Genomic DNA, 26,506 nt, shown 5'->3' with positions numbered 1-26,506 from the left:
GGTTTTTTTTAATTAAAAATAAAAACCTAAAAAAAACATTACTCAAAGTTGGTAAAAATTGAATTTCGATTCAAATATCTTTTCAAAAATTTGAGATTATGACTTTTCAACTTATTTTTACTTGTAAGAAATATTGTTTTTAGCATTCTGAAAAATTAAAAAAAAAATCGTATTGATAGTTTTTTTGTTACAAAAAAAAAAAAACTTAAACAAAAAATGGATTTTGGACTCAAATATGTTTTCAAAACTTTGACACATCGGCTTTAAACTACTTTTATCTTTTAAAAAATATTGTTGTCAACATTCAATAAAATTTTGAGAAAAATCGAACTGACAGTTTTTTTACAAAAAATAGAAACTTAAAGCAAAATTTAACAAAAGTTGGTAAAAATTGATGTTCGGTGCTTAGTATCTTTCAAATTAATTTCATTCATCCAATTTGTAAAAAATTCAGAAATTCTAATTAAATTGGTAGAAATTTAGTGTCGTCTAAAAATCTATTGAACAAAACTAAATTTTCATACTAAGCTATGAAAAATATTGTTGGTAATTTAAAAATTTTTAAGAGCAATTAAACTTACAACTTTTTTAACCCAACCCTACAAAATTTTAAGCAAGACAATTCGACCGACGGGATGGGAAGTTATCAGTGTGGGTCGCATCCAAGCCTCTTTTTTACATTTGGGACCGGTCAATTGGCCATCTAGACTGTTCGAATTAAGGATTAAGGACTGTTTTTTGTGGACTTATGTTAGAGTTCTTGTGTTCAGCCACAAATCCGCTTCAATTGTCGCACTGAAAGTCAACATTGAAGTATTTATTCATGAGATACCGGACAAAATGTAAGAAAGAGTATGCCAAAACGTGACATTTCTAATAGCTGTTAAAAATTCACTCATTATTGGTAGTTTGTTGGTGTAACCATTTTATTTTTTTACAAATCTATTTCTTTAATTAAGAAATTTTATTAAGTAAGTAGTAAACAAATGTTATTCTGGTCCGAATATTAACTTAAGGAGTTTCAATTTCTTGCGTTGAAATTTTTCATTTAGGTTCAGTTTTCAACCAAAAAATTTGGTACAAATTTTAAAGGTAACAGAATTTCAAAAAATGGAAATTTAAATAGTGAATAAACTGAATACGTATCTACATATTTTTTTAAACTATATTTAAACAGAGAATAAATCAATGATATTGATTGTTAATTAAAAATGTACATCTTCAAAGATATTACTCAACTTTTACAATTTATGGGTTTTTTAAGTAAATTTTTAAATTATTTGTTAAGGTAAATGCACTGTGGGTAGTTACTTATTTTTTTATTATTGATATTTTTGTAAGACATTCATTTAACTGCAAGATACTAGTTAAAAAAGATAACATTTCTACTAATTTAACCATAATACATTTATTAAATTTATTCATTTTTGTTTAAAAACCATTTTTTAATGTATTATTTATAATAAGTTAAAAGTTGTAGATATTAAATAAAATCACTCAAACCACAACTTCATGGGTATTGAGATATTTTACGTAAAGCTTCGAACCTATGGACACATGTCTTATAGTTTTCTTTAAATTCTTTCTGCTTTCTTTTCTATTTGAAAAGAAACCAACATTGATTAAAAAAAGATACACCTGACTTTCCATGAATACTACAAAAAAATCTATATTCTTGTCCACTGTTAGATTTATTATTATTTAATTTTACCAACAAAAATACCTTCCAACTTTCGATAAAATAAAACCTTTCAAACTTTCAAATCCATTCTCTTCTCAAACGAAATATAAAGAAAATAATATTTAGCTTTTTTTATCTACAATAAATTTGCGGTGGTGCGTTAAGCCTCTGATATCACATTTTGGTTTTCGCACCAAAATTCCTATATAAATCTATAAAAATTATTAAAAAATAGAAATAGTGAAACAAAACATTACAAACAAAATAATAAAAATAAAAACCATTAGACAGTAACACAAGTTCATTATACCTTCGAAAACCTAACAAAACAAATAAAACTTATCTATGCTTTCGCTTGCTTTATTCTATTCCACACTATCTTTATGCATTATGGAACTATCTATCTATCGACTTCCATCTGTTCGTATTTGTATACTCGTATAGATACTATGCGTGTCGGTTGGTTTGTTGGTTGGTTAGTTCCAATGGAGCTTCGAAAAAACCGCGATAAACTCCTACTTATAGAAAATATCAACCTTTAAGCACATAAGTCAGACATCAATGTCGTTTGATGTATGTTTTTAAATACACACAATGAATTAAAATTTTGGATATTTGTTGGACTTTTTTGTATCTTGTTTTTCTATTATTAAAATGCAGAAGGTGTCTCCCAAAAATAACGGTACATAGGCTTCCTCAAAATTTCGATGGTAGCGATATGTAATTAAAATTTCTAACAAAGCATGTACAGTTAGGGACGTAGATTGTACAGTGTACTTACACCAATTGCACACTGGTATTGTTGTAGATTTCTGCTCTCTTAGTATGCCTCCCTTTTTCTAATTTCTAACAAAATTCTCTGCCTCTTCATACTTCAAACTGCTCTTTTCACTCGACAAACTAGATGGCAGTCATGCTCATGTGTAATCAAACAAAAACCAAAAACAAAAAAAAGAAAAGAAAAGTTTATTCCCCCCAAAAATCCCCAAAAAACCTAGCAACATTTTTATTAAACTATACAAACCAACACACTACTAACGCCCTCTTCTTTTCCATTAATCATTCCTCACCCCTCCCGCTGCGTAAATTCACCAAAATCATCATCATGAGAACACGCACACACACTAACTTATAGAGCCGAAAAAATAATCAAGTGGCAACAATAGACATGATTGCCACCCTGTTGACTTGTGACCAAATTTGGTCATTATTTTTCACTAAGTAGCATTTTCATTTCATGGCTTTTTTAACGTAAAAAAAACCATAGGAAAAACATAGAGACCCTTTCGTTTTATATATAATTTTATGGCAGCTGTCATTTTTGACACTTGACAAGTAAAAACTTCGTCAAATGATGCAACGCATTTAAATTGTTTAAATTTACATAAAATTAAATTACCAATTACTTTAAGACTTTTTTGAACTAATAACTTCAAACATTTATTTTCGAGTAAATTTGGTAATTTTTATTTTTGACACACGATTTCCTATCACTTGGCAACCATGACACACCAACTATCACAGTTTCTTTTCTTTTCTAAGTCCAAGTCGATGCGTGCGGATAGCGTGATACGGATTTTGTATCTGTGAGTATTTTTTTTTTTTGAGTAAATGATGACTGTGGTTCCGAATATCCGACTGTGAAACTATGATTGTGACTGTAAAGGGGCGAAATATTTTCGGCGGTCATTCACCTCTTGGGCAAAGTAGCAACGGCCTGAGTTTTTTTTTTTTCTTTTTTTGGAGTCTTCGGTGGTTTGCTACGTAATCAAATCAGTATACGAAACGAACGTAATGAAGTTTCCAAAAAATCTCACAACCCATACCCACGATAATGATATTTCTAAAACGAAACAAGTGCGTTTGTGTGTTTTTGGTTTTTGGTTTTTGGATTTTTAGGTTCGGTTCGGTTTGGATAGAGAGCGATACAGAGGAGAGCTAGAGAAGCAGTGAGCGGGCGCATTTTGATAATCAAAATTTTTAGAAAATAATCGAAATTTTGATAAAAGTGTGCGTTGGATTCAGTTTTTTTTGGGGGACTTGTTTCTTCCGTTGGGAGAGTTTCTTGTTGGGCTTTTTTCCCCAATATACTTAACGTCAACGTTGGTTGGGTTTTTGATGGGATTATGGTATTTTTGAGACTAGACGCCATCTAGCCGTGTCTTTTTATTTCTTTGTTGTTTATGTTTTTTTTTGTATTAATCTTATTTGATGGCTTTTCCCGATAGACAAAAAGCTTATCCACTTTATTTTTATATACAGTTTTTTATTTTCTCCTCTTTCTTTCTGTGGAATTGCATTAACAAAAGAAAGAACACCCTTTAATCATTTTTATTGAAATTTTAATAAACTTCAATTAGCTGAAAATAAATATAATATATTTCTTTTGATAAGAGTAACAACATTTAAACTGATAAAATACAAAGAAATTAAATTAATTTTCTTTAACAAAAAAGAAGCTGATTAAGTGTTTTAGACGCATAGTTTATAAGTTTTGAAATGCGTAACGCAACTGCATTTGTGCGTGTTGCGTGTAAAATTTAAATGTTCAAATGTGTGTTGGATTTTGTATTTACTTAAATGCATTTGTATAAAAATACTGGTATAAATATCTTTTTGTGTATAAATTTGTAGAAATAGAAATATGGACAACTTTTTTTGATTTATAAACTCCCGGAAGAATGCGGAAAACCACAAAAAGAAAAAGATTTTATGTAAAGCTTTAAATTAGATTGATTGTAGAGAGTATGTATTAACTAAATAATTTTATTCAGACTTTATAGTTTTTTTAATAATAAATTTTAAGAAATCTGCTAAAAAATACGATGTAGTTTATATTTTAAAAAATGATGGAATTTTTCGTACTACATATAAATAAGCCTTTTTTAGACACATCTTCAATATGATTTAGGTCAAAACAAAACAACTGCAAGGTTCAAAAAATATTATACTCCGTAATTTTCTAAAAAAAACAATCAGATAAGAAATTGTCTACACAAAAATATGTTAACATTTTTTTCTGCATTCGTTTTTTAAATATCGTCGTTTAACCTTTAGCTTAAAAAAATCACAACTAATTTTTTTCGATTTTTTTAAATTACTTAGAAAATTATTTAAATAACTGATAAATAACTTTTAAACAAAGCATTAATTGCATTATTTCAATTTAAGTTTTTAGAAAAAATTGGGTCAGGGATATTATTAAAACTAAAAAGATCCAGTAAAATGAGGATTTCAACTCGTTTCCACCTTTTTTCTGACATTCTAAAAACTTTATGAATAGTCATTGTAAGATATTATGAACACGTCGTAAGTTAGGAAACGTCAAATTCTACGAAAATGATTTTTTGAAGTTATTTGTGTTTCTATAGCTGCAATTATGATAGTATCAAACATTTTAAGCACCCGTTTGTGAAATAAATCTTTAAATAAATACTGTGTTTTCTTTTCAATTGTTTAAAAATAAAATGCACAAATTTGTGGCACAAACTTGTTCCTATATCCAAAGAGCCTGTTCTGTATATTATATTTATTTTGGGTTTTGTATGCACACAAATTCAATTTTGTTTAGGAAATACCTTTGGTATGCAGAAGCAGATATGTGATGCTTTAATATTTGATTTTCGTTAAAAAATGTTTAGCTGTTCTTGAAATATACAAGAAAATATATTTTTCAAGAATCTACACAAAAAAATAGACGTTTTGATGATCAACTATTATTAAGACTTATTTACATTTTTTTAGGTGGCGCAACAGTCCGTTAAGAAAAAGGGCCTAGTGACTTACGACACTCAACCATTCCCGTGTGCGAGTTATGTTGTCAGGAATGAAGGCGACCTACAGTTTTAAGCCAAATCCGAACTGCTAGTTTAAGAAAGCACTTTTCATGACAAGAATTGCTCTTTGTCAATTCGTCGCAAGAGACAGAACCCGTGAAAAAAACTTTAGATGCCACAGACAGGGATCGGATCCAAGACCTCTAGCATGACAGTTCAACTAACCATGGGCACTACGTACTATTTACATTGTTCCTGTAAAAATCCTTAACCAAAATAAAATAATATATTAAGATATGTATATATATTAAAAATTAAAAAAAAAAAAACAAAGTTAAGAATTAATGTTTTAGAGAAAATTTCATAAAAATCTATCGATTTTTGAGAAAATTCGCATCGACAAATATTTCATGGATGGAAATAAACTCTTAACGTGAATCTGTTTAACACTAAAATTTTCAAGTTTGAATTCAATGGACTGAAATACTTAGTCTTAGGGAGCGAAGAAAAAAATCAGACAAACAGATGGAATTAGTAAAGTCATGTTTGATTAGAACTATTATAGTTCCTATAAATCGTAAGTAAATATTTTAAGCCCACTCTTTTAAATTATCTAAATTCAATTTTCCTGATGATAAGAAAAACTTTTAATATACAAAATTGAATTTTTGATAAAAAATAATATTTTAAGTTTGAGTACTATTAACTTAACATGGGAAGTTATTGCAATGGGTATGATTTCAAGGTCCCTAGAGTCGAAATAAGAGATTTTTAGAAAGATGTCTGTGCGTGCGTGTGTACGTACGTTCGTACGTCCGTACGTTAGCGACTTTTTTTCGTTGTCCATAGCTCAAAAACCAGAAGAGATATCGATTTCAAATAAATTTCGTTATACAGATAAAAAGACAGAAAGATGCAGAAAGTTCTCTCAAGAAAATTGCGTGGGTGGTTTTTTTACCATACCAGTTTGAAAAAAAGTTGAAAATTTTGTTTGACCCTAAATATCTTACGAAGCAAAAACGCTAGAGACTTGAATTAAATTTTATATAATATATTATAACGTGATATCAAAGATGTATATTTTTTGAAAAAAAATTTATTTGACGTTTTTTTTATAAATCAAAAAAAATGTGTCACCTCCAAAATTTTACGACTAAAATATGATTTCATCTCCAAAACAATATTGTGCAACGAAGAATAATGTTTTTGACATCTGATAAAATTTTGGGGAAAATCGAAGACAGTTTTTTGTATAAAAAATAAAAATCTAAAAACACATTACTCAAAGTTGGTAAAAATTGAATATCGATTCAAATATCTTTTCAAAAACTTGAAATTATTGGTTCACTTCACTTATTTTATCTTATTAGAAATTTTGTTTTCAACATTCTGAAAGATTTTGAGAAAAATCGAATTGACAGTTTTTTTACAAAAAATAAAAACCTAAAAAAAATAAAAGTTGGTAAAAATTGATTTTCGACACCAATATCTTTTCAAAAATTTGAAATATTGGCTTCAAACTTATTTTATTTCACAGAAAATATTGTTTCCGATTTTCAGTAATTTTTATATAAAAATCCAACAGTCTATTTTTTCATAAAAAATAAAATCTACAAAAAATAGTACTCAAATTTGGTAAAAATTGATACGAGTACATATAGACAAACTTTTAAGCAAGACAAATCGACAGACGGGATGGGAAGTTATCAGTGTGGGTGGCATCCCAGCCTCTTTTTTAGTTAAATTTTGTTTCAATTCTTAAAAACAAAAATTATTTGAACCCAAAATCACAGTATTAACTTCCTATTAAAGTTCCGTTTTGGCAAATCAAATGTGTTGACATATATTAGTTTAGAGAGGGGAGACATCGTATCACTTTTCTTAAAAATCAGGATAATTGAAAATGATATTTGTCACCTTGAAGATTAATTTTACGAATGAAAAATTGTATGTACAATTCTTGGCATTTGGTGTAATTTAAAAAAAAAACTCAAATTGAAAGTCTTTTTACCAAAAAATACCACTAAAACATTTAAAATAAATTTAAAAATTGGGAAAAATAATGAATTGACTTCAAACTTTCATCTTATACAAAATATTGCAACAACAATTTTTTTTACAAAAAATAAAATACAACCAAAAATTGCACACTAAATTCTTTAAAGGTTCGAATGTCTACAACAAATTAGCTTGAACTTCCATACAAACTAAACCACTGATTTTTAAAAAAAATCATATAAATTATAAACAAATTGTAGATATAAGTCTGAGGTGGAATCGGATAAGTGAGTCTCACATTTTTGAAACTCAAATTGACTATCATCAAGCTTTCTGTCTGTGGGAGATGATTCAACTCCAGTCAACTCGATTGTACAATTTTAAATATTACGAATAGTAAGCATAGAATTTGCCACTTTCTTGTTTTAAACAATTTTTTTCAAAATTCATTTCGTCGTTGGTTTATTTTCATCCTTTTGAAATTCTTAAAAAATAAAATGAAGAACTTTGTCGCAAGCACTTGCTCCTGTATCCAAAGAGCCTGCTTAAAAATAGTTCCTTTGAATATTTAAAGAATATAAATTATACCTTAGCTAAGTCTTTACTCCAAAAATTTAAATTCCATACAATTTCTCAAAAAAAACCTCAATTTATTAATTTTATTTTCTAAACAATGTTTTTGATTGTACTAATTTTTAAAAGTTAAGCAAAAATATAAGTATTATTTATTTTGAAAAAGCCGCTCTTAGAACATAAATTAAAGACAATTTCCTAAAAGTGTATTAGACCGTTCTTGAGAAAATAATGTAGTTCCTACACAAATTTTGTTGTCCTAAAGAAAAATATGATAGAAAAGGCCTTAAAACTAACGACTTGAACCTAAGTTTCCAAGTTTGAACTCAACAGAGAAAATCACCGGATCTTTTTCATATAGTTCCTCCCTGTAAAGTGTACATTGCATTTTCTGAATTATTTTTTTTCTGACGATGAGGAAAAATTCGAAACACTCATATACGAAATTAGATTTGATTTAATTTTGAGTATCTTTTCTCGACTCTTTAAAAAAAAAACATAATCAGAATCCAAAAACTAATTTTAAACTTTGCATTCAAAACTGTTGTAATCGTTCCGATTTGACAATTGAAAAATTTTAATACTTCCCGAAATTTCAAGTTCTAGAATTTAAAATGAGAGATGACATATATTTGTTTTTAATCAAGAAAACTGAAACCATATTTTTATCAACTTGAACACTTTACGAATACAAACTAATAAGACCTCCAGAACAGTTTTTTGCAAAGGAAAATATCATTCTTATCATCTTGTGTAATTTTTAGAAAACTTGCTTTTTTACATAAAATAAAAACCTAATAATAAAAAATTATAATATTAAAAACTGATCTATGTTTCGAAATAAAGCGATTGACTTCAAACTTTTGTTAATAAAAAAATGTTGTATTTTGTTTTTGGAAAAATTTAAAAACAATATTGATTGAAAGTTTTTCTACGAAAAAAAATAAAACCTACCAAAAATTAAACACTAAAACGGTTTAAAGATGTGAATGTCTTCACAAAAATAACTTGAACTTCATAAAATTAAAATCAAATTAAATTTATTCAATTAATTTGCAGTTATTAGAAACAAATCATGTGAATTCAACAAAAATGTAGGCCTAATTTCTGAAAAATACTTAGTTTCCATCAATTCATAGATAAATAAATTTTTCCACTGGTGAATTTTTAATAAATGATCTTTCCAACAAAATTTCAGACCTTAAATCAAAAAAGATAGCATTTCAAATTGAAGTTTAAATTTTCAAACTTTACTAATTCCTTAGTAAAAATATAATTTAAATCCAAAAACTCATTTTTGAAAATTAAAATTAGAAGAATACTTCAAGAAAAAATACAACTTTTACTCTACTACAGACAACATTTTGTTTTTGTTTTAATATTCTTGCAATTGCTGATGTAATGATTAAGAATAAATAAAATATTTTTTACCTTTAATTGATCCACTTGAATTATTTTGCGTTGGCGACTGAACATTTGTTTGAACCAAAGTATTTGCGTGTGCTTCCAATTTGGATGTAACGCTGCTCCACATATCAAACATACGTGACGTGTACATTATAAAATATTCTCACTTCGTACACACTGTTTTTTTCTTTTATTTTAAATTTTATTTTGTTTTTATTAATTTATTAATTTACTCAATTAATAAAAAAAAATTTGTTTAATAGATATTTTTTTTTTTAATTTTTGTATGTTTAATGTGAATTTTTCACAACAATTTTAAATTCGATTATATTTTACACTTTGTATAAAATATTATTTAAATCCTTTTATTTTTTTGTATTTTGTTTAATTTTATGTAAAAGATGTTTTGTGTATAATATGTTGTTTTTGTTTTTCTTTATATTTTGTTAATTTTATTATTTATGATATCACAGTAATTAAACTATTGTTGTTGTTGTGTTTCTTTATTTTTTTAATAGAGGTACTGATGTGTATACATCGGTAATATATTGTAAACTTTTTAACATTTATTTACTGTTAATATCTTTAAATTATTTATTTATTTTTAATTTTTAAGACACTTTTTTTTAGCTGATGAATTTTGTATTTTTTAAACTTTTATTTTGCTTGGTCAAAATATTAAATTGAAAATAAAATTATTTTTATTTATTTAAACAAATAAAACATTGTTCATTGTTTAACTAGCTCTGAGTAATAATTATTTCTACTATCAAATGTTTGGCATTTTAAATTGATAATTTTATTAATAAATTGTTTCATATTATATTTTAATAAGAGATTTTTATAAGAAACCACGTTATAAGTTTTTTTCTTATTTCGGCAGACATCAGAACGATGCAAGCTGAAATTTGTATTGCTGGTTTTATTAGGCATTTGCATTTAGTATTATTAATAGATTTTTTTCTTATTTTCATTAATTTATTTAATTATAATTGAATTGTGTTAATTATTTTCACTTAAATCACTTATTTTTTTCAGTTATCCCGGTTGAAAATCCATTATATTCCTGAAAGAATTTTTAAAAAAGTTTTAATTGATTTTTCAATATAAATAATTTTGGACACCGAATATGCTTTTTTTGTGGTATATTTTTAGATTGATTTTGACTATGATTTTTTTTTTAATCGTTGTAGCGCCTTTAAGTTCAATGAGAAGTGTTTCTCTTAGGTCTAAGGCAATAGCTACGCCCCCTAAATAGAAAATTCCGATTTAGTAAGAATTCGATTCACTAAGTTAGTCCAGTTTTGACTTTAGTAGTCCTTGGATTCTTTTGTTTCAGGAGCTCGGTGATATAATCTTCACTTAAAAGTTGATGAGACATTTCTAAAGACTATTTTAGATTATGCATATTACTAGTTCCAAACTTCTGACTTTTTTGATACCTTTTTAAATTGGGATTTAAATTGTTTATTACATGAACTCTTCTGAAAAGAGGAAAGTGCTTATTAACTCATTTGGATATTGCTGTGCCCTTTCATTTGCACTAAGTTTTAGTTCATAGGTTTTTATGTAAAATGTTTTTACTGACATTTGCATGACAATCCCAAAGAACATTCGTTATGATTGAAATAACTTGTGATGGTTACATTTTTGTTTATGCACCAAATTAAATCCCCATCAAGCAAAGTAAGACAACGTGTATTGAGCCAAATATATCCGCTGACAAATAATGTATGTAATCATTACATTCATCGTTTTAATATTTATGTAATGGGTACCGAGCTACAATCAAAATATAATAAATGTAATAAGTACATTAATGAATAAAATGATGCATGTAATGCGTACATGAATAAATAAATTGGCTGACGCAACAGTCCTTTAAGAAATAGGTCCTAGTGACTTACAACTCTCAACCATTCCTGTGTGCAAGTACAGTCAGGAACCGTACCCATGTTGGCATCGAAACCATTACAGAAAACTTACAAAAGAGTTTGAGATTTGTCTGCGATCACGTTTTTATTACAGCAAACGTTTTTTTTAAAGTTATTAGTTAAGAAATTCTCGATTGGGTACATTAATACTTGTGTAGACAGTGAAGACTGTATTATGTAATGAATACAGAAACTATGTTTCCAGATGCTTAGTGTGAGATTTTTTTTCACTTTCATCAGAAATTTTTTTTAATTTATAATTTTATTTCTGGACTAAGTATTTTTGTGTGTAAATCAAAATTGAAAAATTAGTTTCAAGTCCTCTAAATTCTAGAATTGAGGTTAAATATAAAATCAACTACAAACCCAAAGCCTCAAAAAAACTGCATTGTAACAATTTCAGAATGCACACACAAACTAACAACATAAACCAGATGCAGTTACATATAAAAAAATATATATGTATATCTATTTGTAACTACATAAATATATGGAGGAAATTATTTCCCTACTAATAGGACGCAGTAAGTTTCCTGCTCATCAATCTGCACTTCCAACTTCGTATATACCAAAAATACATGCATATATATGTAGATGGTCATATATTCTGGTCCTTCCTGAATATTTCGTATACTGCAACTTGATTGTATGTGCTTATAGAAAAATAGCAAAGTATAGAAATAAAGCAAGGCACACTTTCCGCATGAAACTTTTTAAATTAAAAAACACAACATTCTGTCTGCCAATGGCCCTCTAGCCAATGTCCTGCATACCTATATATATCCTTAAAGAAAAAGAAGAAGAAAAAGGCAACAACAACAAAAAAAATGGACATCCATTCATCTTTTTTGTTTTTTTCTTTTTTTAGTTGTGTTGTGTACGACAAACAAATTCTATATGCCTACCTAAAAACATACGTATAGTATAAATCATGGTTGCCACTTAAGCCATAATTTTTTCCTTATTTATGGTCATATTGTCATTTTTGCTTCCATTGGTCTTATTTAGTGAATTAATATACTGCACTACCCAAGTCAATTATAGCTACATGACAGCTGTCACTTTTGAAGTAGCAAATATCATCTTTTTAACATTTGACAAGTGAAAAATAAGCCATTTGTAAAACCTTAAACATGAACTCCAAAACGAATTGAAATTGGTAACATTAACTTAAAAAATGGCAAAATGGTGATTTTTCAGCTCAAGTTTTCAGTTTTTCAAGAAATATTTCCTAACCGAAATATTATTAAAATTGGCCTTGAAAATCTTGTGATTTAACACATTTTTACCCTTTAAGTTTGAAACAACGTGAAGGGAAACGTTCAAAGTAATTCGCTCCAGTTAATTCAAAACCTTTCAAATTGGAAATTGGTCATAAACAAATTTATGAAATAGATGTGGTACTTCAACCGTTGCCGCGGCGACTACTAATATTGAAATATTTTCTGTTTAATTATTAATGACATACATTTCCCATTGTAATGAAATAAACATCAATTAATTTTTTCCAAAAACAAGCTCATTTTTTTGAATACCAAAAGGAATCCTCTTATTGGAAAACTCTTTATTATAAAATTGTATTTCATTTATTGTTCTGTGTTTGTAACTCGTATAGACTTAAATTATTTTCTAAGCTTTGAACTGAACTGAACTTTGGACAAACAAATATGTTTTGTATAATGTGGCAACCATTTTAAAAATGTATACGTATCCTAGAGCAAGACATTAATCGTATACACTCCAACTATCTTCCTCTGCGTTTTGTTTGTGCGGAATCGGTAAGAACAAAAGGGAATCTATATACACAGAGAGTTCCTTGCCCGTATACATTCCCCCCCTCCCAAAAAGGAGGCGCACACCCAACATGTCTCCTCTTAGGTATAACCAACACACCCTAAGCCCACACCACCCAATCCAACCACCCACCCATCTACCAATCCTCTTCTATAACTACATACACTGTATTGAGTCTATACTCGTATATCCTTATATTAGTATGTCCTTTTAACCAGGGCAAGTATGATGCAATCTTATGTATGTACGAATATGTGTTGTAGCTTTTATGAATGACTCTGACTCTTTAATATATCGTATGGGCTTGAGTGTGTCTATGTATGTGTTCACTTTTGATCTGGGCCAGGTGGGTGGTGAAGGAGTTTATAAAGGATATAGCTAGTATGTGATGCACATATAAAATTCCAGGAAGTAAATGTTTTTTTTTTTTTGTTCAACGTCCTTTCTCTGGTTCTTCCTTCTTCATCATATTTCTATCAGAAATCCTTTAATATTTTGTTGAGTTTTAAAGAGGCACACAAAAAATAAAAAAAAAAACACAAGGAAACACTCGCTCCTCAAAAGGTGTGCATTTGCTTATATGTTTCTTTTTAACTTCTTCTATATAGTATTTCTTATAGTGTGGAATATAAAAGAAGGAAGTCGAGGAGCAGTAAGCTCTAAAGCTAAAGCTAAATGGAATGCATTCCAAAAGTTAGGTAAGCACCTACGACATGAGTTGAGTATACGAGTATACCTACATTTACTTAAAAGTCGATGAGGAAGAATCAAAGAATAGAGTTGTTAGTTTTTTGGCTTATGGGCATCATATTTGCAAAGGCCTACAGTGTTTTGGGTTTTTGTTTAAGAAAACAAGAAAACAAAAACAAATCCTAAGGCTTTTAAAGACAAAGTGAACATTTTGTGCCTATGTCCTGGAAGTTAATGTTAGTTTCATGATATTTCAATATTGAGTACAGAGGTTTTTGGATTTTATACTTTTGGAGAGAAATGTGTTTCCTTATGATTAGCTTTCTACAAATAGTCTATTGAATAAACAACTAAAATAAAATGGTCTTTAAAAAACCTCTTAGAACAAAAAAAATGTACGAAAAAGTTTTTTAATTTGATTGAATTGAATTTGAATTTGAATTGAATTTTTTAAGAAATTAATTAAATTTTCTTTTAAATGTTTTCCAAGAACCTACAAATATAATTTTTTATATATTTTTTTTATATTGTGCGCGCACTAAAGGGGCTATAAATAACCTTATAATGATTAATCACAGTCTAGCAATTAGGAAAGGAGTATAGGATCAAAAAATCAGAAAGGAGAAACCGATGCACATTGGTTTTGAAAGTCGGCACATTGTAATGATTGGGAAATATTGATTCAGGTAAAGCATTCCACATTCGTGTAGTGCGGCTTAAGAAAGAATCTCTGTACTGTCTGATGGGCATTCCTAGCAGTACGGGTATTACGGTTGAATTGTTTAAGGGGAGGAATGCAACTGGCTATTTTGCTAGAGCATTGTTTATAAAAATAACGATACAAAAATGACAGGCATGAGCCCTGTGGCGGTGTTCAAGAGAATCAACAGACATCAGACAGCACTGAGTTATCGAAGCATTAAATTCTACACTGTTTTTGATTCTTTATTGGACAATGCTATCAAGATCAGAATTTAATGATGGCTGCCAAAAACCTTCAAGTACTCAAAATTTTTCACTTGATTGAGTTGAAATTTCGAATAAATACATATTTTAAAATATTGTCTTATTTTGTATTGCAAAGTTAATTTTTTATTAACAGTCATTAGAAATCAAAAATGAGTACAAGGACCTAACGCCTTAGTTCAAAATTTAAGCGAAAATCGATTATTTTGGTTAAGCAACTTTTTGTGAAATTTTATTTTCTATACAAATTAAAGAAGTTTTGAAAAGCTTGTTTAGGTTCGAAAACCAAATTTGCACTACTCCTTAAGTCTTTCTCGTGGAATGAAAACTGATAAAATATGCACAGTTTTTTTAATAAATTTTATCGCTGTTCATTCAATAAAAAATATGTTTTCTTTTGAAAGTTTGGATTTACTTAAAAAATTTCAGGTGGAGAGGTTTCATTTTGAAATAAAAAAGTTCTAGCTAATTGGATTGGATCCTTGTATAATTTCTAACAGAATTTGCAAGTTGATTTTTGGTTAAACATTTAATTTCTATCGATTGATTTCACTGCCAAATCTGGGGTTCTTCAAGGAAGTCATTTAGGACCGCTTCTTTTTACTTTCTTAACAACTGAAATATATTATATTTCTTATTGGCTAAAATTTTATAATGTAAAAAAATGCTTGTTTTTCTGTTGGATTCGAAAATAATCTGTGACTTTCTACGAAGCTCTTACTTCCGATTTCTCGAAAAAAGCTCTAAGAACAATTTAAAATTCGATAAATAATATACTAACTTTCCATAATTTTGTACATTAAAGACTTATGTAGTTCCAAATTGATCGTAATCTTGAACCTTAACTAACTTATCCAAAAGTAGAAGTAAAAACATTGATATGCTTAATTCAAATATAGTTCTAAGACCCCACAATTTGAGAATAAATTAAGTCGAAGTTCTAACTCAAACTAAGAATTGAGTCAAAGTTGTAACGCTTCAGATTTTTAGGAAGAAATTCATTAAAACTTTATACTTATAACTTTTTAATAATGTGAGTTTTAGAGACTAGAACTTTGGCTAGAGTAGCTAAGATTATGTAGTTTTAAGGTATACACCAGATATTTTGAATATAAGGTTTTTTTTGAGTCTATAAAAACTTAAGATTATAATTTTATTTAGGAATATTTGAACCGTATTGTTGGTAAAAAAAACTTTGACAAAAACTGTTTTGCTTAGTGTGATATTTTGACTTTAATATAATTTTTGTAGCTGACATATTAAGGATTGCTTAATTTATTTTTTGAATTTTTTTATTTTAAATGACGTAAAAATAATGTAACCAATATTAAATAAGCTATTTTTCTATGTCCTTTTCTTTATTTTCCAAAGTTTAAAATCAGATTTTGAGTCATCATTTTATTTCAAAACCAACAGAATTTTATAAAATTGACGTAAAAGATTCTTTACAGTCTGGAACAGTCTTTTAATGTTCGCTTAGTTAGTGGTAAGAACGTTTGTGATTATTGTTAGAATTTCATGAAGCACTGTGTGAATCTTTCAACAGCTTAGCAATCACTTTAACATTCTTTAAATAAGATAAATTTCTTAAACTTTAGAAACCTTAAGAAACTTTTAGGATCTTCATTTGTGTGAACAAATTCAAAGTGCTGCAAATCAATTATTTTCAAATTTATGAAGTAAAAGTTTATCAAAGTCTTATCCAATAAAACTTCTGTAAGGTCATTCAGAACGCAATTAATCCAACAGTCAATAACTTAATATTTAATTATATAATAATAAATTGGGTGGTGCAACAGACCGTTGTGAACTAGGGCCTAGTGACTTACAACTCTTAACCATTCCTGTGTGCGAGTAATGTTGTCATTTGAATATTTAATTTATAGTCTTAAAAACCCTAGTATTTACATTTATTTATATTACATAGCGCACAGTAGGTCAAACAAGAAAGGAATAAGTTTTCAGTTTTAAACAATTTAGAGGAGATCCTTTTAGAACCTAAAAAGAAAATAACTTAAAAGTTTCCAAATCAAGTTTCGATTAGTTCCAGTTTCAAGATTATATTTTCATTTCATGTCTCTATAACTTTAACCAGAGAACTTCCAAAAACTAGTTCTTCAAAAACTGCTCCTAAATGTATGGAGCTTAAAACTTTTCCAAAAGTAACTCTATAAAAAACCTTACATTATTCATCACTTGAATCAATTTAATTCAAATTGAAATTGAAATTCTCTGTTACCAATATTCACCTCATATAAAGAATAAGATTCCATTAAAATCCATCGAGTTGTTTCTCACTTAATAAAACATCAAATATTCAGTAAACGATTTAAAATCAATCTATACACACACTCGAAAACTCAAAAACCGAATTCAGAAAAACATGACGTTTGTGTGGTTGCGAATTGTGTGAGGCCGGAGCAAACATAAGTAAACAACCAGATGAACCGCATCCAATTATCCATGTTCGACTCGACTCGCCTGTGAAACCCTAGCATATATATCCTAATGGGTTTTATTTTTTTGTATTTTAAGAGAGCTCAGAATAAACCCTCTTTACCGACCTTTTACGAGTACCTATAGTACCTGCCTAGCCTATGCGCCTTTGCCCACCTTCCTCTATGCTAAAATGATTTTGTGTGCTTTTGTAAAACGAACCGGCAAATTGTAATTCCAATCAGCTAAATGCGGAGGTGGTAACAGATGCATCAGGCCAGGCACCATAAAGAGAGAGGCAAGGCAGACAAATCTACATTTTGGTGCGATCGATGGCTATGACTATGGGGCTGGCTATATGATGGCTGATGGTGGGTCAAAGATCTAGGCCTGGAGAAAATTAAAAACCCACGGCAACCTAAATAAAAAAGACAGACACGCTAGTGAAGTGAATATACATAGTCTATATTAGGAGCTGTAGAGTGTAGTAGCACCAAAAGTAGAAGCAGAGAAGCAGGAGGAACATTCAGCTTCAGCAGCAGTTGTTGTATATTTGGTATAGGTATATCATGAGAAGGTACATCGAAGAAGCCACAGGAATGCAACACCATCCATGAGCTCCAGAGTTGCAAAGAGCACCCAGCACGAAGTACCGAGCGCCGAGCACCAGGCCTAAAGCCTATAAAATATACATATGTAGGTGTAGAATAGGCAAAGACATAGAATAGAACAACAACATAGCCAAGTTAAAACTTAAAACTGCCACTGCATTGCTGCTGCTGCTACTGCTACTACCTCCCCGAAAATAGTTTGCAGTAGGTTTTTAGATAAACCCCAATACCCGCCACTACCCAGTGTTCTGTCTTTTCTATTCCGTATTCAACGAGAAGGTATGTATGATATGTGATGTGCCTGTGCTCCTCTATGGAGCTCTTTTGGGGCTCAAATAATGGGGAGGTTTATTCATCTACAATTCTACATATATGTAGATAAAGTATGTACGAGTAGAAAGATAGAGATACTGCAAGGACCACCCTTTTGCATTTAAGGGATTCTTTTCTCGACTTCCTTTTTGCATTGTTTAATTTTCAATTTTGGTATGCAATAGGGTGATGCACTGTTAAAACTTATACACATACATATGTAGAATAAATTCTAACATTAGATTGATATCTTTATACCTATGTATATCTAATATATAGAGTCTCATATTCGCACATATGTACATCAGCATTCCGTAGGATTAAGTTTGAAAGTTTCATTCATTGACTATGAGATAGAGTGAGGGTTAGGGTTTAAGATAAGAGCACGGTGGAGCGAAGCAATTGTTTTTTGTTTTTAGGGGAGTCGAAAGAAACTATGTTCAAGAAACAAACTAAGTTTATTTTTACCATTTTCTTCCTTATTCTTTTTTCGAACTTTCTGTTCATTCTTAAAAGAAAATTCCTAAACGCTTCGTTGTTTGAGTCCTTGCAGGGACATGGTTGCCAGATGAGCGGTATAAATTCTTAAATTCGGAGTTTTGTCTCTCTTGCCTTCCTTCTCCTTAAGTTATGTAGCCACTTTAACCACCATTACAAAAATTGATCTTTTTTCAACCATAAAACGATCAGCTGTCGAATTGGAAAGATCCCAGGTAAATTGTTGCAAGTTAAAAAAGAATAATTGAAACATTTAAAATGGCTGTTCCTGCGAAATATGTCAAAATGACAAGTAAACAATGATGTTGTTATCTAACATTAAAATTTCTGTCAAAACTGTTCTGTCAAACACCGTTTAAATGACATAAATTTCAAATATCTGTCTTCGATCAGAAAACGTTGACGTATAGAGTAATTTTCTTTAGCTGCATTTGAAGTTTCGATGTTTGTTGTTGTCAATACTTTGACAGTTGAGAATGTCAAACTGTGTTCCTTCATAATGACTCGCTTAGTGTCAAAACAACTCTTTTCTAAACTATGGAAATTAATTTTCTTCGTCAATAAGTAAAAATGACGTAAAGACATTCGTTTAGCCATTGACGAATCACCAATGACCATTTGGTGGGTTTAAAGGCTAGTGGCTGGCTGGCGGCTGATTTTTAGTTTCGAAAAATAGACAAGTAAACATTGAATAAATGTATAGTATCATAGAGGGCGCCACCAATATATTGCGAAATCAATTTGATAGATGTCACTAGGTTGTAAATATGGTTAAATGACGGCCAGAGAGAACCCTGATGGCAGAATTTGATTGGAACGTACCAATTTAAATTTTCTTTAACCTGCCATTAATATTATATTAGAAAGTTCTTTTTTTTTCTTTTCATTTAAGTGACAGACATCTATCAAGCGATTTAACATAATTTCGAATGCAATTGACATTTCAAATCAAACAAGTCATCTTTTCTCTGGAACGTATTCCAAATGTTCTCACAATTAGGTTACATTAAAACTTCACTGTAAATTTTAGCATATGTCAGAAGTGAAGGTGTAAAATGGCAATCAACACATCTGTCAAAATAGTTGTTATTTTTTAAGCTGTCAGTTATCTGTCACTTGTTTTAAATCAAAAATACCAACTTTACCAAACAAATATTGCCCTTAAATTTGTTGTCAACTAAATTTTAAAACTTAATCTGAAACCGATTTTCAAATATAAAGAAAAACTGTCAATTATAAACCAACATTTCTTTTTTGACACATCTCTTATCAAAAAAAAACTGCTAAAAGCTTTAAACAAGTTAGTAAAATGTCAAATCAATTTCAATGAGTTATAAAGTTAAAAAGATGGTTTTGTTAATTTAAAACGATCTTATCTCTCAACATTATAGTTAAGTTAAAATCATAAAATGATTTTTGAAATTAATAACTTTGAGCTGTCAGTTGTTTGTCACTTGCATTTAATACAAAAATTTGAACTTTTTGGAAAAATATTGTAGTTAAATTTGTCTTAATTTAGAAGTGAAGGTGTAAATGCATTCACATTAAGAGACAAAGTTTTAGCTTGGAAGTAAACAAATCTCTCAAGATATTTTTTTATTTTTTGAGCTGTCAGTTGGTTGTCACTTTCATTTAATACCAAAATTCTAACTTTGTGCAAAAATATTGTCCTTAAATTTGTCTTAAACTAAATTTTAAAACTTAATGTAAAACCGATTTTCAAATAGAATGAAAAACTGTCAGTTAAATATCAAAGCTTCATTTAAAACACATTAAAAACAATCAAACAAAACCTTTCAAAATGTTAAACAATTCAAAAAAATGTCAAATCTATTTCAACAAGTTACCAATTAAAACAAAATTATTTTAAACGATCTTAACTCTTAGCATTTTAGTTAAGTAAAAATTATAAATGGCTACTTTCAAAGTTAGTAATTTCAAAAATTCATATGATTCTGAGTTTCTGACATAGGTCTGTTCCTTTTATTAAGGTTTGTTTGCTAAGTTATTTTTACAAAATGTCAAATTTTAGAAGAAGTGTTTCAGACATTTCGGTGTGTTAGGTAAGTTTTTTTTTGGAATTGTCACTTTTAAGAAGAAGTGTTTCTTACATTAGCAGTAAATATGTCCGTTTCCTTTATTTAGATTTTTGTACGAGTTTTTTTTCGCAAACTGTCACTTTTAAGAAGAAGTATTTCTGACATATCAAAATTTTAAGTTAAGTTCTTTTTTCCGAAGTGTGATTTTTTAGAAGAAGTGTTTCAGACATTTTAAAATTGATAACAACGTTCCCTATATTTCAGTTTGTTTGCTCAGCTTTTTTTTTGGAACTGTCAAATTTAAAACAAAGAATTCGAACTGTCAGTTTGTAACAAAAGGGAATTAATCTATTAATAGTTAGATAATTATTCCAATTTTGTACTGTTTGGTAAATTGTTAAACATTTAGCCCTTAAGAAGGTTGTTTGAAATGTTGCATCAATCATTTTAAGTGCAATTTTTATTGACACATTGGCAACACACTTTGGCAGTGCTGCCTTCTTATTTTTCTGTTTTCTGGTGTTTTTGGATTTTTATTTTTTCCTTTTTTGTTTCAAATTTATTTTGTCGTCGTCATAATATAGTCATCCTAATCTATGCGATGTTGTTTTTGTTTTTATTGTTGTTTTGTTTGCTGCACGCTTAGCGAGCTAATGGTGGTGATGGTGGCTGTCGCGTTGTCGTTGTCGCTGTTGATTGTTATTGATGTCTCGTCGTCGTTCGTTGAATTGGAGCCACCACTGTACATAGGTTTGTCACAAAAATGTCTATGGAGCTTTTCTGCTACCGAGTTGGAGTTTTTTTGTTTTTATTTTCCTCGCCTTCTTCTATGTAGTTGGTAATTTGTGAGAGTATATTGGCGTGTGTAGCGGTAGATTGGCCTGGGCCTGTTCGTTTCGTTTATTCGTTTGGTGGGTTGGTATGGCATGGCATGCAATCATGCAGTCGAGCAAAAATATAAGTCAGCGGGTATATGGGGCAGTTGGTTTTGTTTGGTATGTTTTTTTCTTTTTTTATTTCTTCCTTAGCTCTTTGTCGTTTTTTCCCTATTTCTATAACGATAGACGTCTGCAATTTTGTTCGTTTATGGAAGACACAAAAAAATATGTTTTAAGGGAAACAAAAACCTATGAAAGTTGCCATATAACGGTAGGTATGTTATAAAGAAGGTATAAGGGCGGAAGGAACATATACATATGCTCAAACATATCTAAACTAAAATTGGGGTTCTAATCTATTGATTAAATTGAATAGAGCTAAATCCTTTGGGGTTGTTTATTTTTTGATGCCTCATAAGAAATAAAAGGGTTGGTTTTGGTTCTAATAGAGTTAAGAGTTTTTTTATTCGTGTCTTTTTTTCGGTTTTAAATTAAGTCACTTTGTTAATTCTGTCTGACTGGTTGGGGCGAGAGGTTATTTCCTGCTTATTTGTGCTAAATTGATGTCTGTCAAACAGAGTTAGCTAAATGATTCGTTTATAAAACAGAACGCTGGAGAAGGATTTTTGTTAGGGAACTTAGGATTTTTTGAGACGGTACCAATTCGGTAGGGCCCATTAAATTTTACTTTTTCAAATAAATATTTATGTTTAAAGGTTAATTAACTTTGAGGACCAATATTCCAGTAAAAAGGAAGACGTAATGTGATTAAAGATTCTTAGCCTTTGGTCAAGTTTTCTATAAAAGATGTTGTTTTCTTGTTTTCATGTAATCATGTATTTCACTGATTTTAGAAACATTTATGATACGGAAAATTTTTCATAAAAAAAACAACAATTAATACCATGTCTTTTTTTTCATATTTACTGGAGAAGTTTTTATTCACACAAAATTCCGATACAAGACATTTTTTGGATTTTCAGACTTTCCTAAATCTAAAACCCTATTAAGAGGATGCAGATATTTATTAGTTGTTTCTTCATTTTAAAGGATTCTTTTGTACCAAAATAAATTAAGTTATTGAATTATTATAGATTATTATTAAATGTAACATTGAAGTTCCACAGGGTTCGGTTCTAGGTACCATATTGTTTATGGATTTTTAATCAATTACAAATTTATAAGTACTTTTCACTGATTGACATTTTCATTCCCGTAAATCGCATTGCAAACAAATGATTTATTTATATGTAAATAAAAATACATTAACTGTCGGTAGGTAACAATTTGTTGAACTAATTAAAACAGAATACAATTAATTTGCGTTCCAAATTGGAAAATTAAATTCCAATAATTGTTATTCGCAATTTGTTGAACAAAGCGAATTTAGTTGTTTTATATTTCGTTTCTGCATTGGAAATGTTAATTTATCGGTCGATGCAAAAGGCTTAAGCGTATTTTGATTTAAATTAATCGTTGGTTTCGTAAACTGGAGGGAGGAGGGGGATTTTTAAAATGTTAAAAGATAGGAAAGAGCATTTTCATGCCATTCCAATTTTTAAATACAACATAGAAAATAAAAAATGGAGTTATTGCTGTTGAAATGTTATAGGAGACGTGAAGAATTTCGTTCCCGAGGCATTGAGAATATGAGTTTTTGAAGCTTTTTCAAAACATTCAAATCATGTTGACAACATAAACAAGATTTCGTCAAATACATGTCTTGACAATTACTGGTTGGAAGGAAAATGGCTTTAATTACAGAATGTTAACGTTCTAAGCATTTGAAGTGTCGACGTCAAGTGTCTTTTTTCAACTCATTAATAGATTCAAACAGATATTTCTTTTAGCCAAATTTTTATGGAATTAATTTAAGTCACAAATTTTGAAAGTTTGTATTTTTATTTCTTGAAAACATGCAGCAAAGATAAACCAAAACAAAAATAAGTCCTATTGACTTACAACTTTAGAATTTTCCAGTAAACGAGTGATAGAAAGAATGGAGGGAATTACAGTTTGTATGCTTAACCCAATCGACTTTTTTGAGAAGAACTTTTTTTTGACAACAACTTTGTTATAGGATTTGACAAACCCTCCGAAGAAGCATCGGCCCAGGAAAATTAAATGTTGAGTTAAATAAATCAACCAAAGATGATGGGCTACAAAAAATTTAAAATTCCTTAAGAGTCCTGTTCTCTTGAACTGGGACAAAAAATTCAAAGGAGGGGAGAGGGGAGATAAAGGGGATTGAAGTACCTTATTTTGCAAATAACTCCAAGACTATAGGATTTTTTTTAATATCTATCTAATTCTACACAAAAAATATTAATGATTTCTTTGATAGATTTTGAAAAAAATCGTGGCAATATTTTTGGCATGAAGTCGAAATTGTATTAAAATCATTGTTTTTTTTTTTGGGGAGGGCCTTAAGTTTGCATTTTGTGTCTGGAAATATATTCAGATTAAGAGTCTAACAAAATAGTTTGAAATCATCATTTTTGTAACTATTTGCAGTTGAAAACCTGACTTTAAGTTTCATTTACAAAGTAAGGCTTTCCATTTAAAGTTTTGAAAATTATTAATTCCCTTAAATTCCTTCGTGCACGATCTTAATTTTTTTGCATAAAACCCTGAAAATTGTCTTGGTTTTTAAAATATTTACTAAAACCAACATTTTACTATAGAAAATCCTTTGAAAAAAATGTCATTTAATTTTTCACTTTTCAAAAAATATATTTCAGACATCACTTTAGAAGTTTTTTTTTGTGAACTTGAAAAATGGTAAGAGCAGTTTTAAAAAATATATTTTTTTTAAAGCAAGAAATGAAAAGTTTAAGATTCTGTTTTATTGTAAAATCCTGATATGTATTTTCTAAAACTCAATTTTTGTTAAAGTATTGTTTTTAAATGTGAAAATATTGTGATTTTCTTAAAACTTTCTTATAATGTTACATCGTGTCAGGAGGAAGGATACACAGGACATTTGATTTGGATCAATTGAGTTTAACTTTTATTCGCTTAAAAAAACAAGTTTTTAGTTTTTTAAAATAAAAAATTTCTTCCAAAAGAGTAGATGCATTTTGAAACATTTTTTTTAACTTCTTTTTATTTTTCTCAACTCATTGAATTTTGTGATAAATTCTTTTTCATTCATTTTTCACCTCGAAAAAGTTACTTCTGACGGTTAAAAAAAAGAATAACCCAATAACCGGCTTCTACTGTATTTAATGCTTTAAAATTAATTCTTAATGTATCAAATGGAAAAAAAGGTGATTGAAGTAAATAAGTTGTACTTATTCCCAAAAAAAAACAGCATATTCGGTGTCTTTGTTAAAAACTGTATAAAATTATAAATTACATAAAATTAAAAAAAAATTAAAAATATTAACCTTTTACGAAATTTGTATGATTATTATCCATTTGCTGTTGGTTTGTTAATATTATTCAAAATATGTATATTCCAATAATGAGCTATGTAGGCATAAAAATAATCCTTGAATCAGGACCAAGTTTGTTGCTATTTTTTAATTTAATCCAAATTTTCAAATAATGTAATTCACCACTTTTTCACTTAAACATTTAATTTTCCATTCAAAAAAGCTTCTTTATTTTTTGTTATATGTATTTAAGCTTTTTTTTATAAATTTAATTTTTAATTTGTATAAATTTATTTTTAAAACTTTTTGTTATTAAATTAATTTTCTTAAATTGTGTTTTGGTTCGATATATTAGAATAACGGTTATGGGAGAAAAGCGCGCAATTTTTCACTGAAAATCATTTTTCACCGATTTATTATTATTATTATTTTCCTTTTCTGTTATTCCCTGCTCTTTAAAAAGTTACGTCACTCTCGAACACTCCCGAACAGTTGTAGGTATGTAGGTTGGTTGGTGATGGTTGGTTGGTATATCAATGCACTTGCACTCACAATGTTGTGGCGTTATCCTTTTTTTAAATATTTTTGCATGACACAAAATCCGAAAGAAGACACAAAAACACACAAAATATCGGTAAAAAGTGAGAGATAAAAAAAGGAAAAACTTAATATTATTTTCCCATAGGTTTTCCTGCTTTCTATACCAACACTAATATAATAATCTCATATAAACATCATCGGCGGAAACTCCTTCATATTTTTCTTTATGAATTTTTATTTTTATATTCTTAAGGGACACCCAAAAACACACCCACCGGGAAAAATTAATTTTAGACGACGACGACGTTGACGATGACGGTGACGAAGACCAAGCAACAGCAAAACCAAAAACCCCCCAAAAAAAAGAAGAACCAAAAAAGAAGTAAACGTAACAAATGATAAATTTGATTTAAAATAAAAAATTATAGAGTTTTGAAAGAAAGTATCTACAAAACGAAGAACGTTAACAACATTCCCGCGATACGCTCAAAACGGAGTACGGCTAAAGACTGCCTCAAAATAAGATTGAGTTCGTTGTATTCCACCATTATTCCTCCAACAAATTCACTTCAATGTATATTTTTCATGTTTTTTATTCAGTATGTTTCTTTTCTTCTTTTTTTTTTGCTTTCATTCGGTTTTTCTTCTTCTCTTCTTCCATTCCCATAGCTAGATACTTTTTTTTGTGAGTCTTTTGTTGAAAAATCACTTCTTTAATTTCGTGTGTTGCTAACGAAGTATGTTATCAACATGATGCTAGCATAAAAGATACAAAGATACAAATAACAAAATCAGCTGTTTGTGTTTCGGGGGGAGTTATTTTTGTAATTTTACTTTGGTGTCGAAATTCTTCTCATTCTCTTAAGAAGAGAGGGAATCAGAGAAAGAAAGAGAGAGAGTTGAAGCTCACGCACACTCGTGAGTCGTGGCGTGGAGTAGGCCATCATCCTACGGTGGGGTTCGTTGAACGGTGAACGCACAAAGCACAAAAGGGGG

At 29.1% G+C, this 26,506-nt stretch overlaps 1 protein-coding gene across 2 annotated transcripts in view; it reads right to left on the bottom strand.

Moving 5' to 3' along the window:
- LOC129952723 (probable nuclear hormone receptor HR3) overlaps window positions 1-26,506 on the bottom strand; it is a 269,230-nt gene that overhangs the window by 198,577 nt on the left and 44,147 nt on the right. The window contains exon 1 of one of the 2 annotated variants that reach the window (XM_056065523.1): window positions 9,460-9,728. The exons of the other annotated variant lie outside the window; for it this stretch is intronic. Coding sequence (XP_055921498.1) covers window positions 9,460-9,586 — 127 coding nt within the window. The 5' untranslated portion in view covers window positions 9,587-9,728. Of the gene's footprint in view, window positions 1-9,459; window positions 9,729-26,506 lie in introns of those variants that run through there. 2 annotated transcript variants of the gene reach the window in all.

The sequence above is a fragment of the Eupeodes corollae genome, chromosome 3 (genome assembly GCF_945859685.1).
Source record: "Eupeodes corollae chromosome 3, idEupCoro1.1, whole genome shotgun sequence".
NCBI classification, from domain to species: Eukaryota; Metazoa; Arthropoda; class Insecta; order Diptera; family Syrphidae; genus Eupeodes; species Eupeodes corollae.
Note: the sequence above shows the minus strand (reverse complement) of the source record. Positions and strands in the feature narration are given on the sequence as shown.